Genomic DNA, 16,709 nt, shown 5'->3' with positions numbered 1-16,709 from the left:
GAATCCCACCAAGCTTATAAAATAAATGATCAAGAGTGGCATCTGACCTCCATAGCTTGTTTTTTTTAAATGTGGGCCTTGCTGGCTGGGCCAGCATTTATTGCCCATCCCTGAGGGCATTTAAGAATCAACCACATTGCTGTGGATCTGGAGTCACATGTAGGCCAGACCAGGTAAGGACGACAGATTTCCTACCCAAAAGGACATTAGTGAACCCAATGAGGTTTTATGACAATCAACATGGTTTCATGGTCATCATCAGACTTCTAATTTCAGGTTTTTATTGAGTTCAACTTTCACCATCTGCTGTGGTGGTATTCAAACCTGGGTCCCCAGACCATTCCCCTGGGTCTCCAGTTGCTAGTCGAGTGGCAATATCACTCTAGCACTGCTTCTCCCAATGTATTGTTGGAACACATTGGCAGGAATATTTTTGATTTTACAGTGTGAAACGGTTGTAGTTAATATTTGATGTGCATGTATACTGATCCTGTGTTTCATTGCAGGCGTATCTAACAGATTACCTCCGTCAGTTTGCACAGCAGCCCTGCTACACGCCATTTTCTGATCATCTCAATGAAAAAGAAAAGAGAGTTTTACGCTCTATAGGCATTTAAGATAACCTGGAAGAGACTTCATACCCACACCTTTGCTGGGTCATTGACTGATACGGAGGTCAGTCATTTTTAATACTGCCTCCTCCTCCGCCGGCTACTTATTTTATAGGAAGAGAAATCAGATTTCATCGTAGCCTTTTTCATCATGACTCCAAGCAACAACTGCAGAGGCCTGACTGAGGATTAGTGATTTCATTCAAGGAAGCACACAAGCTTGTCAAGGTTTCTGCAGCTGTGCTGTTGGGATTGGAGGAAGCCTGTTCCGTGAAGCAGCTTCTTTCATGAGGGCAGTTCTGTCATTTTGGAATCTGCAGGATGCATAGGAGCAGCCCTCGTTAAAGTCTACTTTTTTGCTACAGAACACAAAGATTAAGTTACATGATGCACTTAACGAAGTGGAGTGAAGATTTGTGAAACATTTTGTTTTGCAGTTGTCCTGGTATTTGGCCTGAACTGTTCCTGCCGAGAGTTATTCCAATGCTGCAGTGATGAAAGGGGTAAATTGAACAGTGCCAGATCTAGTTCTGAGCAGGTTATGGCCTGCTTAGCTGTTTGAGATGAGATTTGCTTTGTCTGGGACACTTGTCTGTTCTGTTTCCATTCAGGGAAGAGAAACAAAATAAAATATAGTAAAAGGACTTGGATTTTGTGATCTCGTTGATCTGGGACTGCTGCAGAGTGGGTTTGATTCAGGAGAGTTCCTGGAACCAGAATTTCTGGGATTAGAAATATTTCTTCCAAGGTGTTCTATCTCATGTGTTAGGAACAGCACTGACACTCAACCCTTTTTGTGAGAGAATGTGGCACTTTAAACTTCAGAATAAACCACGTGTTGAACTCGATAGACCAAACTTCTCCTATTAAACACATAGTTTGTCTCATTAGGATTGAATGGAGAGCTGAAATTGACTTTCTGCTCTAATATGAGAGGTGAAGGCTGGTTCAGGGGCTGCATAAGGAGGGAGAAGTTATTGAGGATGGGGAAGAGTGAGTGCAAGAAGGGGGATGGGAGTCAGCATGGGGGGCTCTGCTTGGGAGAGGAGTCACGAGGAATATCGGAAGAGAGGCAGGGCTTTAATTTTTGTGTGCAGTCTGGCGTTTTTAACAAATAATGTAACTTGGATGAGCAATCTGCCAGTTGGTTTTCGTAGTTCTTATGTTGTCGATGGGTTTCAGATATATGTGAATTCAGTGTATAATGAAATTGGGCAGCGCACTCACTCAATTGACATGAAGATCTAGCTCTCAGCTCCTTGGAATCATAAAGTCATCATAAAGTTACTCAATGCCTGAAGTTGCATTTTGTGCAACAGGAAAGGCCGTCTCTGAAGAAACATCTCTGAAGAAACGTTCCCTTCACTGATCCCTTTGGGCTGTTTTCTTCTCACCTCGAGAAATATTGCTACAATGACCTCCATGTGTTTCTACACTTCATTGTGTGCAGTGTGTTGGAGACATTTTAAATAGATGTGATTGGGCAAGTGATTTAGAAGATGCCACCCAGTGATAAACAGTGATGAAGCTGCTTAGAAGTTAGTTAATAAGAACTAACTTCTAAGTTAATAAGAAGTTAATAAGAAGCACTTATTACTGTGATATTAAACAAAATTTTAATTAAAATGATTCATAAATTAAGTCTACTCCCCCTTTTTCTTCAGTTATTTCCTGGTCCCTCTTGATATAACTATCAACTACGTACCTATTTACATTTTCTCTCTTCTTAACTTTTTTAATATGCTTGTCCATTTTGGAATAAAGGAAGTTGAAAAAGATTAGGCTGTCATTGGTTCAGTTTTTCTCAGTCAGCTATAACCCTGCAGATGTGTTCCCACCTGGATGCTGGAGCAGTCTCAGTTACTCAAGGTCATCCGAATGGCTGCCATGAAAAACAAAATGGCAGCTATGTCTTTGCCAGTGCAATGGAGCGATGTCTTTGAGGTTTCATATCATCATTGCTGCTCACTCCTGTGATGAGTTTGAGCTTTGTTACGTCTCTGTTATCTGTCATTGTTCATTTGCAGTGTCCTTTCAACTCTACTTGAAACTAACCTTGCAAATTCAAGTGCTACATTTTTGATTAAGATCATTTTTAAGTGGCACTGCTGCCTCACAGCGCCAGGGACCCAGACTCGATTTTGACCTTGGGTAACTGTCTGTGTGGAATTTGTACGTTCTCTCGGTGTGTGCATGGGTTTTCTCTGGGTGCTCTGGTTTCCTACCCACAGTCCAAAGATATGCAGGTTAGGTGGATTAGCCATGATCAATGCACAGGGTTACGGGATTAGGGCAGTGGAGTAGGCCTCCGTAAGATCCTCTTTCGGAGAGTTGGTACACACCCGATGGGCTGAATGGCTTCCTGCTGCACTATAAGGATTCTAAATCTCAAGTTTTTGTCCTGGTTAATTTTAAACATCTGAATCACTTCATGACCAGTAGCTCAATTTCCAATTTTCTGTCACCTAGCTACTCCCTTCAGTGTTCTGAGTGTTTAGGGCTATTGCCCAATATCTAACTGTACAATATGTATTTTAGCACTCTTGTATGTCTGCTGCTTCCGCAAACACTCAGGGAGATGAAGACAGATACAAATCGTTTAGATGCTGCACCTTCATTGTGCGTTATTGTACAGAGCAACAGATTTGATCAGTATAATTAATGTTAGTATTAATATAACATGACTCTATTCACATCAGTGTGACATCTTGCTTGACTTCTAACTCCTCCCCTGCATTTTAACCGTGTTGCAGCCTTTACTGAGCCTCACTGCATTAAAAAACCCAAATGACTGACTGAGTATGGCAGGGGGCTGGGTACCGGAGCAATAAGTCGGAAGGTGAAAAACTTGAGGGAGAACTAGGGAACAGGGCCAGTATGGCTCTGAGGAAGAGCAGACAGGGAGATGTTGCTGAAAACAGCGGGACTGGTGGCCTGAAGTGCAGATGTTTTAATGCAAGACGTATAACAGGTAAGGCAGATGAACTTAGAGCTTCAATTAGTACTTGGAATTATGATGATGTTGCCATTACAGAGACCTGGTTGAGGGAAGGGCAGCATTGGCAGCTCAACGTTCCAGGATTTAGATGTTTCAGGCGGGATAGAGTGGGAGGTAAAAGGGGTGGAGGAGTTGCGCTACTGGTTAGGGAGAGCATCACAGCTGTGCTGCGGGAGGACAACTCGGAGGGCAGCGAGGCTATATGGGTAGAGATCAGGAATAAGAAGGGTGCAGTCACAATGTTGGGGCTTTACTACAGGCCTCCCAACAGCCAGCGGGAGATAGAGGAGCAGACTGGTAGACAGATTTTGGAAAGGAGTAAAAGCAACAGGGTTGTTGTGATGGGAGACTTCAACTTCCCCAATATTGACTGGGACTCACTTAAGGCTAGGGGCTTTGACAGGGCAGAGTTTGTAAGGAGCATCCTGGAGGGCTTCTTAAAACAATATGTAAATAGTCCAATGAGGGAAGGGGCTATACTGGACCTGGTATTGGGGAATGAGCCCGGCCAGGTGGTAGAAGTGTCAGGGGGGGAGCATTTTGGGAACTGTGACCACAATTCAATAAGTATTAAAGTGCTGGTGGACAAGGATAAGAGTGGTCCTAGGGTGAATGTGCTAAATTGGGGGAAGGCTAATTATAACAATATTTTAGGCGAGAACTGAAGAACATAGATTGGGGGCGGATGTTTGATGGTAAATCAACATCTGACATGTGGGAGGCTTTCAAGTGTCAGTTGAAAGGAATTCAGGACCGGCATGTTCCTGTGAGGAAGAAGGGTAAATATGGCAAATTTCAGGAACCTTGGATAACGAGAGATATTTTAGGTCTCGTCAAAAAGAAAAAGGAGGCATTTGTCAGGGCTAGAACTGGGAACAGAAGAAGCCTGTGTGGAATATATAAGGAAAGTAGGAAGGAACTTAAGAAAGGAGTCGGAGGGCTAAGAGGGGTCACGAAAAGTCATTGGCAAATAGGGTTAAGGAAAATCCTAACGCTTTTAATACGTACATAAAAAGCAAGAGGGTAGCCAGGGAAAGGGTTGGTCCACTGAAAGACAGGGGAGGGAACCTGTGTGGAGCCAGAGGAATTAGGCGAGGGACGAAATGAATATTTTACATCAATATTCACCAAAGAGAAGGAATTTGTGGATGTTGAGTCTGGAGAAGGGTGTGTAGATAGCCTGGGTCACTTTGAGATCCAAAAAGACGAGGTGTTGGGCGACTTGAAAAATATTAAGGTGGCTAAGTCCCCAGGGCCTGATGGAATCCACCCCAGAATACTGAAGGAGGCAAGAGGAAATTGCTGAGGCCTTGACAGAACGCTTTGGATCTTCTCTGTCTTCAGGTGATGTCCCAGAGGACTGGAGAATAGCCAATGTTGTTCCTTTGTTTAAGAAGGGTCGCAAGGATAATCCAGGGAACTACAGGCCGGTGAGCCTTACGTCAGTGATAGGGAAATTACTGGAGAGAATTCTTAGAGGCAGGATCTACTCCCATTTGGAAGCAAGTGGTCGTATTAGCGAGAGGCAGCACGGTTTTGTGAAGGGGAGATCATGTCTCACTAACTTGATAAGAGTTTTTCGAGGAGGTCACAAAATGATTGATGCAGGTAGGGCAGTGGATGTTGTCTATGGACTTCAGTAAGGCCTTGGACAAGGTCCCTCATGGTAGACTGGTACAAAAAGTGAAGTCACACGGGATCAGATGGATACAGATGGCTAGGTCATAGAAGGCAGAGAGTAGCAATGGAAGGGTGCTTTTCTAATTGGAGGGCTGTGACTAGGGGTGTTCGTCAGGGACCTTTGCTGTTCATAGTATACATAAATGATTTGGAGGAAAATGTAACTGGTCTGATTAGTAAGTTTGCGGACGACACAAAGGTTGGTGGAATTGCAGACAGCGATGAGGACTGTCAGAGGATACAGCAGGATTTAGATCATTTGGAGACTTGGGCGGAGAGATGGCAGATGAAGTTTAATCTGGACAAATGTGAGGTAATACATTTTGGAAGGTCTAATACAGGTAGGGAATATACAGTGAATGGTAGAAGCCTCAAGAGTATTGACAGTCCGAGATCTAGGTGTACAGGTCACTGAAAGGGGCAACACAGGTGGAGAAGGTAGTCAAGAAGGCATACGGCATGGTTGCCTTCATTGGCCGGGGCATTGAGTATAAAAATTGGCAAGTCATGTTGCAGCTGTATAGAACCTTAGTTAGGCCACACTTGGAGTATAGTGTTCAATTCTGGTCGCCACACTACCAGAAGGATGTGGAGGCTTTGGAGAGGGTGCAGAAGAGATTTACCAGGGTGTTGCCTGGTATGCAGGGCATTAGCTATGAGGAGAGGTTGAATAAACTCTGTTTGTTCTCACTGGAACGAAGGAGGGAGAGAGGCAACCTGATAGAGGTCTACAAAATTATGAGGGGCATAGACAGAGTGGATAATCAGAGACTTTTTCCCACGGTAGAGGGGTGAAATACTCGGGGGCATAGGTTTAAGGTGCGAGGGGCAAGGTTTAGAGGAGATGTACGAGGCAAGTTTTTTACGCAGAGGGTAGTGGGTGCCTGGAGGAGGTGGTGGAAGCAGGGACGATAGTGGAGTTTAAGGGGCATCTTGACAAATAAACGAATAGGATGTAAATCGAGGGACACGTACCCCGGAAGTGTAGAAGATTTTAGTTTAGACGGGCAGCATGGTTGGCGCGGGCTTGGAGGGCCAAAGGGCCTGTTCCTGTGCTGTACTTTTCTTTGTTCTTTGAGTCTCTTTTTTTAACCTCCTTATTTTTAGGATTGAAAGGAACCACAGACCACCAAATAGGTAAGACTGATACACAAACAAATTATTTTATAAATCATATTCTGTAGAATATTTTTACTATGTGACTATTTAAAAAATATAATTAGGAGTAGGTCATACAGCCCTCTAAGCATTCAATAAATACTTGGCTGAACTAATACATTACTTTCCTGTCCTATCTCCACATCCTTTCATTTTTTTAGTGGCCAAAACCCGATCAATTTCAATAAGACATCGGAGCAGAATTAGGCCACTCGGCCCATCGAGTCTGCTCCGCCATGAAATCATGGCTGATATTTGCTCATCCACATTCTCCTCCCTTGTCCCCTGAACCTCTGATCCCCTTATTAATCAAGAACCTATCTATCTCTGTCTTAAAGACACTCAGTGATTTGGCCTCCACAGTCTTCTGTGGCAAAGAGTTCCACAGATTCACCACCCTCTGGCTGAAGAAATTCCTTCTCATCTCTTTTAAAGGATCGTCCTTTAGTCTGACGTGGTGTCCTCTGGTTCTAGTTTTTACGACAAGTGGAAACATCCTCTCCACGTCCACATTATCCAGGCTTCGCACTATCCTGTAAGTTTCAATAAGATCCCCCCTCATCCTTCTGAACACCAATGAGTACTGACCCAGAGTCCTCAACCATTCCTCATACGACAAGTCCTTCATTCCAGGGATCATTCTTGTGAACCTCCTCTGGACTCTTTCCAAGGCCAGCACATCCCTCCTTGGATACTGGGCCTAAAACTGCTCACAATACTCAAAATGGGGTCAGACCAGAGCCTTATACAGCCTCAGAAGTACATTCCTGGGCTTGTATTCTAGCTCTCTCGACATGAAAGCTAACATTGCATTTGCCTTTCTGACTGCCGACTGAACCTGCACATTAACCTTAAGAGAATCGTGAACAAGGAGACCCAAGCCCCTTTGTGCTTCTGATTTCCCAAGCATTTCCCGATTTAGAAAATCGTTTCAATATTAGATACATGTTAAAATCCTGGACCAGACCCCAACATTTGTTAAAATCCTGGACCAGACCCCAACATTTGTTAAAATGCTGGACCAGCCCACAACATTTGTTAGAATCCTGGATTAGACTCCCAACATTTCTTAAAATCCTGGACCAGACCCCAACATTTGTTAAAATCCTGGATTAGAGCCCAACATTAGTTAAAATCCTGGATTAGACGCCAACATTTGTTGAAATCCTGGAGCAGACCCTGACGTTTGTTAAAATTGTGGATTAGACTGCAACACTTGATATAGTCCTGGACCAGACCCGAACATTTGTTAAAATCCTGGACCAGACCCGAACATTTGTTAAAATCCTGGACCAGACTCCAACATTTGTTAAAATCCTGGATTAGAGCCCAACATTTGTTAAAATCCTGGACCAGACCCCAACATTTGTTAAAATCCTGGATTAGAGCCCAACATTTCTTAAAATCCTGGACCAGACTCCAACATTTGTTAAAATCCTGGATTAGACTCCCAACATTTCTTAAAATCCTGGACCAGACCCCAACATTTGTTAAAATGCTGGATTAGAGCCCAACATTAGTTAAAATCCTGGATTAGACGCCAACATTTGTTAAAATCCTGGACCAGACCCCAACTATTGTTAAAATCCTGGACCACACACCAACATTTGTTAAAATCCTGGATTAGTCTCAAACATTTGTTTAAATCCTGGACCAGACCCCGACATTTGTTCAAATCCTGGATTAGATCCTGACATTTGTTAAAATCCTGGACCTGACTCCGACATTGGTTAAAATCCTGGATTAGAGCCCAACATTTCTTAAAATCCTGGACCAGACCCCAACATTTGTTAAAATCCTGGATTAGACTCCCAACATTTCTTAAAATCCTGGACCTGACCCCAACATTTGTTAAAATCCTGGATTAGAGACCAACATTAGTTAAAATCCTGGATTAGACGCCAACATTTGTTGAAATCCTGGAGCAGACCCTGACATTTGTTAAAATTGTGGATTAGACTGCAACACTTGATATAGTCCTGGACCAGACCCGAACATTTGTTAAAATCCTGGACCAGACCCCAACTATTGTTAAAATCCTGGATTAGAGCCCAACATTTCTTAAAATCCTGGACCAGACTCCAACATTTGTTAAAATCCTGGACCAGACCCCAACTATTGTTAAAATCCTGGACCAGACCCAAACGTTTGTTAAAATCCTGGATTAGTCTCGAACATTTGTTTAAATCCTGGACCAGACCCCGACATTTGTTCAAATCCTGGATTAGATCCCGACATTTGTTAAAATCCTGGACCTGACTCCGACATTGGTTAAAATCCTGGATTAGACTTCAACATTTGTTAAAATCCTGGACCAGACTCCATCATTTATTAAAATGCTGGACCAGACCCCAACATTTGTTAAAATGCTGGACCAGACCCCAACATTTGTTAATATCCTGGACCAGACCCCGACATTTGTTAAAATCCTGGACCAGACCCCGACATTTGTTAAAATCCTGGACCTGTCTCCGACATTTGTTAAAATCATGGATTCGACCCCAACATTTGTTAAAAATATGGGTTAGTCTCGAACATTTGTTTATATCCTGGACCAGACCCCAACATTTGATAAAATCCTGGACCGACTCCAACATTTGTTAAAATCCTGGATTAGACTCCTACACATGATAAAATCCTGGACCATCGCCAGAAATTTGTTAAAATCCTGGATTACCCCTCCAACATTTGGTAAGGTCCTGGGCCAGTCCCCACCATTTTTAAAATCCTGGACCAGAACCCAACATTTGTTAAAATCTGGGAACAGACCCCAACATTTGTTAAAATCCTGGTCCAGACTCCAACATTTTTTAAAATATGGATTAGACTCTAACATTTGATTCAATCCCGGACCTCACCCCGACATTTGTTAAAATCCTGGATTAGAGCCCAACATTTGTTACAATCCTGGACCAGACCCCGACATTTGTTAAAATCTTGGACCAGACCCCACCATTTGTTAAAATCCTGGACCAGACCCCAACATTTGTTAAAAGCCTGGACCAGACCCCGACATTTGCTGAAATCTTGGACCAGAGCCCGACATTTGTACAAATCCTGGATTAGGCTCCAACATTTGGTAAAATCCTGGACCAGACCCCAACATTTGTTAAAATCCTGGTCCAGACTCCAACATGTGTTAAAATATGGATTAGACCCCGGCATTTGTTAAATTCCTGGATTAGACCCTGACATTTGTTAAAATCCTGGCCCAGACCCCGGCATTTGTTAATATCGTGGATTAGACTCCAACACTTGATAAAATCCTGGCCCACACCCCAACATTTGTTAAAATGCTGGACCAGACCCCAACATTTGTTAAAATCCTGGACCATATCCCAACATTTGTTGAATGCCTTGACCAGACCCCGACATTTGTTAAAATCCTGGATTAGAGCCCAACATTGGTTAAAATCCTGGATTAGACGCAAACATTTGTTGAAATCCTGGACCAGACCTCGACATTTGTTAAAATCGTGGATTAGACTCCAACATGTGTTAAAATATGGATTGGACCCCAACATTTGTTAAAATCCTGGACCAGACCCCAACATTTGTTGAAATCCTGGACCGTACCCCAACATTTGTTGAAATCCTGGACCGTACCCCAACATTTGTTAAAAGCCTGGACCAGACCCCGACATTTGCTGAAATCTTGGACCAGAGCCCAACATTTGTTAAAATCCTGGACCAGAACCCAACATTTGTTAAAATCCCAGACCTGACTACAACATTGGTTGAAATCCTGGAACAGACCCCAACGATTGTTAAAATCCTGAATTAAACCCAACATTTGTTAAAATATGGATTAGTCTCGAACATTTGTTTAAATCCTGGATTAGACCCCGACATTTGTTAAAATCCTGGACCTGACTACGACATTTGTTAAAATCCTGGATTAGACTTCAACATTTGTTAAAATCCTGTACCAGACTCCATCATTTATTAAAATGCTGGACCAGACCCCAACATTTGTTAAAATGCTGGACCATACCCCAACATTTGTTAAAATCCTGGACCAGACCCCAACATTTGTTAAAATCCTGGATTCGACTCCTACACTTGATAAACTCCTGGACCATCGCCAGAAATCTGTTAAAATCCTGGATTAGCCCTCCAACATTTGGTAAGGCCCTGGGCCAGTCTCCATCGTTTGTTAAAATCCTGGACCAGAGTGGGTGATGGAGGGGGAGGGGGCTGCATGGAAGAGGCTGGAGACGGCGTCCTGTGCGGGTACGAGTCTGGGGGCGCTGGCAATGGCACCGCTGCCGCTTCCTACAAGGAGGTATACCACAAGCCCGGTGGTGGTGGCGGCCCTCAAAATTTGGGGGCAGTGGAGGCGGCATAGGGGGGAAGTTAGGGCCTTGGCGTTGACCCCATTACGGGGGAACCACCGGTTCGCCCCAGGAAAAACAGGTGGAGGGTTTTCGGGGTGGCACAGGGCAGGCATACGAAAGTTAGGGGACCTGTTTGTGGGCGGGAAGTTCGCGAGCTTGGGTGAGCTGGAGGAGAAGTACGGGCTCCCCCCGGGGAACACCTTCAGGAACTTGCAGGTAAGGGCGTTTGCCAGACGGCAGGTGGTGGAATTCCCACGGCTACTGCCACACACAGTACAGGACAGGGTGCTCTCGTGGGGGGGGGGGGGGGGGGGGGGAGATTGGGGAAGATCTCGGAAACTTACCAGGTGATGCAGGAGGAGGAGGAGGCCTCGGTGGTGGACAAAGAACAAAGAAATGTACAGCACAGGAACAGGCCCTTCGGCCCTCCAAGCCAGTGCCGACCATGCTGCCCGACTAAACTACAATCTTCTACACTTCCTGGGTCCGTATCCTTCTATTCCCATCCTATTCATATATTTGTCAAGATGCCCCTTAAATGTCCCTATCGTCCCTGCTTCCACTACCTCCGGTAGCGAGTTCCAGGCACCCACTACCCTCTGCGTAAAAAACTTGCCTCGTACATCTACTCTAAACCTTGCCCCTCTCACCTTAAACCTATGCCCCCTAGTAATTGACCCCTCTACCCTGGGGAAAAGCCTCTGTCTATGCCCCTCATAATTTTGTATACCTCTATCAGGTCTCCCCTCAACCTCCTTCGTTCCAGTGAGAACAAACCGAGTTTATTCAACCGCTTCTCATAGCTAATGCCCTCCATACCAGGCAACATTCTGGTAAATCTCTTCTGCACCCTCTCTAAAGCCTCCACATCCTTCTGGTAGTGTGGTGACCAGAATTGAACACTATACTCCAAGTGTGGCCTAACTAAGGTTCTATACAGCTGCAACATGACTTGCCAATTCTTATACTCAATGCCCCGGCCAATGAAGGCAAGCATGCCGTATGCCTTCTTGACTACCTTCTCCACCTGTGTTGCCCCTTTCAATGACCTGTGGACCTGTACTCCTAGATCTCTTTGACTTTCAATACTCTTGAGGGTTCTGCCATTCACTGTATATTCCCTACCTGCATTAGACCTTCCAAAATGCATTACCTCACATTTGTCTGGATTAAACTCCATCTGCCATCTCTCCGCCCAAGTCTCCAGACAATCTAAATCCTGCTGTATCCTCCGACAGTCCTCATCGCTATCCGCAATTCCACCAACCTTTGTGTCGTCTGCAAACTTACTAATCAGACCAGTTACATTTTCCTCCAAATCATTTATATATACTACAAAGAGCAAAGGTCCCAGCACTGATCCCTGTGGAACACCACTGGTCACAGCCCTCCAATTAGAAAAGCATCCCTCCATTGCTACTCTCTGCCTTCTATGGCCTAGCCAGTTCTGTATCCACCTTGCCAGCTCACCCCTGATCCCGTGTGACTTCACCTTTTGTAATAGTCTACCATGAGGGACCTTGTCAAAGGCCTTACTGAAGTCCATATAGACAACATCTACTGCCCTACCTGCATCAATCATCTTAGTGACCTCCTCGAAAAACTCTATCAAGTTAGTGAGACACGACCTCCCCTTCACAAAACCGTGCTGCCTCTCACAAATACGTCCATTTGCTTCCAAATGGGAGTAGATCCTGTCTCGAAGAATTCTCTCCAGTAATTTCCCTACCACTGAAGTAAGGCTCACCGGCCTGTAGTTCCCGGGATTATCCTTGCTACCCTTCTTAAACAGAGGAACAACATTGGCTATTCTCCAGTCCTCCGGGACATCCCCTGAAGACAGCGAGGATCCAAAGATTTCTGTCAAGGCCTCAGCAATTTCCTCTCCAGCCTCCTTCAGTATTCTGGGGTAGATCCCATCAGGCCCTGGGGACTTATCTACCTTAATATTTTTTAAGACACCCAACACCTCGTCTTTTTGGATCACAATGTGACCCAGGCTATCTACACCCCCTTCTCCACACTCAACATCTACCAATTCCTTCTCTTTGGTGAATACTGAGGCAAAGTATTCATTTTGATAGGTAAGTGGGAGGAGGAGTTGGGAGAGGAGATCGAAGAGGGGACGTGGGCAGATGAGCCTAGGGAGGGTGAACTTCCTCTTCATGTGCAAGGCTCAGCCTCATACAGTTTAAGGTGCTGCACAGGGCACACATGACCGGGACAAGGATGAGCAGGTTCTTTGGGGGTGAGGACAGGTGTGTTAGGTGCTCAGGGAGCCCAGCAAATCACACCCATATGTTCTGGGCATGCCCAGCGCTGGAGGAATTTTGGAAGGGCGTAGCGAGGACGGTGTCGAGGGTGGTAGGATCCATGGTCAAACCGGGCTGGGGGCTTGCAATATTTGGGGTGGCAGAGGAGCCGGGAGTGCAGGAGGCGAAAGAGGCTGGAATTCTGGCCTTTGCGTCCCTGGTAGCCCGGCGGAGGATTCTCCTTCAGTGGATAGATACGCGGCCCCCAAGTGTGGAATCCTGGAGCAGCGATATGGCAGAGTTCGTGAAATTGGAGAGGGTGAAATTCGCCTTGAGAAGGTCGGTACAAGGGTTCTTTAGGCGGCGGCAACCGTTCTTAGCCTTTCTGGCAGAACGCTAGACGTTGGTCAATGGCAGCAGCAGACCGGGGGGGGGGGGGGTTTACTTTATTTTTGTTTATGTTATTTGCACTGGAAGGGTCTGAGGGGGTGTATACACCTGTTGTCTTAAGTCGGGGTGTTAATGTTAATTTATTATTTAGGTAAGGGGAGGAGGGGTTTGGGGGGTTGCTTTTTTAGATTGTGTTTTGTGAGGAAAAAAAAAAAAAAATTTTTTTAATTTAAAAATCCTGGACCAGAAACCAACATTTGTTAAAAGCCTGGACCAGACTCCGACATTTGCTGAAATCCTGGACAGAGCCCAACATTTGTAAAAATCCTGGATTAGGCTCCAATATTTGACAAAATCCTGGACCTGACGCCGACATTTGTTAAAACCCTGGATTAGAGCCCAACATTTGTTAAAATCCTGGATTAGACGCCAACATTTGTTAAAATCCTGGATTAGAGCCCAACATTTGTTAAAATCCTGGATTAGACGCCAACATTTGTTCAAATCCTGGATTAGGCGCCAACATTTGTTAAAATCCTGGATTAGACGCCAACATTTGTTGAAATCCTGGACCAGACCCCGACATTTGTTAAAATCGTGGATTAGACTCCCACACTTCATATAGTCCTGGACCAGACCCGAACCTTTGTTAAAATCCTGGACCAGACCCCAACATCTGTTAAACTCCTGGACCAGACTCCATCATTTGTTAAAATGCTGGGCCAGACCCCAACATTTGTTAAAATCCTGGACCAGACACCGACATTTGTTAAAATCCTGGGCCATTCCCTAACATTTGGTAAAATCCTAGATTAGACTCCAACACTTGTTAAAATCCTGGACCAGACCCCAACATATGTTAAAATCCTGAATTAAACCCAACATTTGTTAAAATATGGATTAGTCTCGAACATTTGTTTAAATCCTGGATTAGACCCCGAGATTTGTTAAAATCCTGGATTAGACCCCAACATTTGTTAAATCCTGGACCAGACCTCAACATTTGTTAAAATCCTGGACCTGACTCCGACATTTGTTAAAATCCTGGATTAGACTTCAACATTTGTTAAAATCCTGTACCAGACTCCATCATTTATTAAAATGCTGGACCAGACCCCAACATTTGTTAAAATCCTGGATTAGACCCCAACATTTGTTAAAATCCTGGACCAGACCCCAACATTGGAAAAAATCCTGGATTAGACTCCACCATTTGTTAAAATCCTGGACCAGACTCCAACATTTGTTAAAACCTGTATTAGACTACAACATCTATTAATATCCAGGAGCAGACCCCAACATTTGTTAAAATCCTGGACCAGACTCCATCATTTGTTAAAATCCGGGAACAGACCCCAACATTTGTTAAAATCCTGGTCCAGACCCCGACATTTGTTGAAATCGTGGATTAGACTCCCACACTTCATATAGTCCTGGACCAGACCCCAACATTTGTTAAAATCCTGGACCAGACCCCAACATTTGTTAAAATCCGGGAACAGACCCCAACATTTGTTAAAATCCAGGATTAGGCTCCAACATTTGTTAAAATATGGATTGCACTCTTAACATTTGTTTAAATCCTGGTCCAGACGCCGACATTTGTTAAAATCCTGGATTAGAGCCCAACATTTGTTAAAATCCTGGACCAGACCCCGACATTTGCTGAAATCTTGGACCAGAACCCAACATTTGTTAAAATCCCAGACCTGACTACAACATTGGTTGAAATCCTGGAACAGACCCCAACAATTGTTAAATTCCTGAATTAAACCCAACATTTGTTAAAATATAGATTAGTCTCGAACATTTGTTTAAATCCTGGATTAGACCACGACATTTGTTAAAATCCTGTACCAGACTCCATCATTTATTAAAATGCTGGACCAGACCCCAACATTTGTTAAAATCCTGGACCAGACCCCAACATTTGTTAATATCCTGGACCAGAGCCCAACATTTGTTAAAATCCTGGACCAGACCCCACCATTTGTTAAAATCCTGGACCAGACCCCAACATATGTTAAAATCCTGAATTAAACCCAACATTTGTTAAAATATGGATTAGTCTCGAACATTTGTTTAAATCCTGGATTAGACCCCGACATTTGTTAAAATCCCGGACCTGACTACGACATTTGTTAAAATCCTGTACCAGACTCCATCATTTATTAAAATGCTGGACCAGACCCCAACATTTGTTAAAATGGTGGACCAGACCCCAACATTTGTTAATATCCTGGACCAGAGCCCAACATTTGTTAAAATGCTGGACCAGACCCCAACATTTGTTAATATCCTGGACCAGAGCCTAACATTTGTTAAAATCCTGGACCAGACCCCAACATTTGTTAAAATCCTGGATTCGACTCCTACACTTGATAAACTCCTGGACCATCACCAGAAATCTGTTAAAATCCTGGATTAGCCTTCCAACATTTGGTAAGGCCCTGGGCCAGTCTCCATCGTTTGTTAAAATCCTGGACCAGAGTGGGTGATGGAGGGGGAGGGGGCTGCATGGAAGAGGCTGGAGACGGCGTCCTGTGCGGGTGTGAGTCTGGGGGTGCTGGCAACGGCGCCGCTGCCGCTCCCTCCAAGGAGGTATACCACGAGCCCGGTGGTGGTGGCGGCCCTCAAAATTTGGGGGCAGTGGAGGCGGCATAGGGGGGGAAGTTAGGGCCTCGGCGTGGACCCCATTACGGGGGAACCACCGGTTCGCCCCCGGAAGAACAGGTGGAGGGTTTTCGGGGTGGCACAGGGCAGGCATACGAAAGTTAGGGGACCTGTTTGTGGGCGGGAAGTTTGCGAGCTTGGGTGAGCTGGAGGAGAAGTACGGGCTCCCCCCGGGGAACACCTTCAGGAACTTGCAGGTAAGGGCGTTTGCCAGACGGCAGGTGGTGGAATTCCCACGGCTACTGCCACACACAGTACAGGACAGGGTGCTCTCGGGGGGGGGGGGGGGGGGGATTGGGGAAGATCTCGGAAACTTACCAGGTGATGCAGGAGGAGGAGGAGGCCTCGGTGGTGGAGTTAAAAGGTAAGTGGGAGGAGGAGTTGGGAGAGGAGATCGAAGAGGGGACGTGGGCAGATGCCCTAGGGAGGGTGAACTCTTCCTCGTCATGCGCGCGAGGCTCAGCCTCATACAGTTTAAGGTGCTGCACAGGGCACACATGACCGGGACAAGGATGAGCAGGTTCTTTGGGGGTGAGGACAGGTGTGTTAGGTGCTCAGGGAGCCCAGCAAATCACACCCATATGTTCTGGGCATGCCCAGCGCTGGAGGA

General features: G+C 45.1%; 1 protein-coding gene across 4 annotated transcripts in view; it reads left to right on the top strand.

The window, feature by feature from the left end:
• Positions 1–1,255, top strand: part of ipo9 (importin 9) — a 267,453-nt gene extending 266,198 nt beyond the window's left edge. For all 4 annotated transcript variants that reach the window (XM_072480721.1, XM_072480720.1, XM_072480719.1 and 1 more), the window contains one exon: positions 507–1,255. In XM_072480721.1, coding sequence (XP_072336822.1) covers positions 507–617 — 111 coding nt within the window. In that variant the 3' untranslated portion in view covers positions 618–1,255. The remainder of the gene's footprint in view (positions 1–506) is intronic.
• The last annotated feature ends 15,454 nt before the right edge of the window (positions 1,256–16,709 follow it).

The sequence above is a fragment of the Scyliorhinus torazame genome, chromosome 17 (assembly GCF_047496885.1).
Source record: "Scyliorhinus torazame isolate Kashiwa2021f chromosome 17, sScyTor2.1, whole genome shotgun sequence".
NCBI classification, from domain to species: Eukaryota; Metazoa; Chordata; class Chondrichthyes; order Carcharhiniformes; family Scyliorhinidae; genus Scyliorhinus; species Scyliorhinus torazame.
This window is presented reverse-complemented; position numbering and strand designations above follow the sequence as displayed.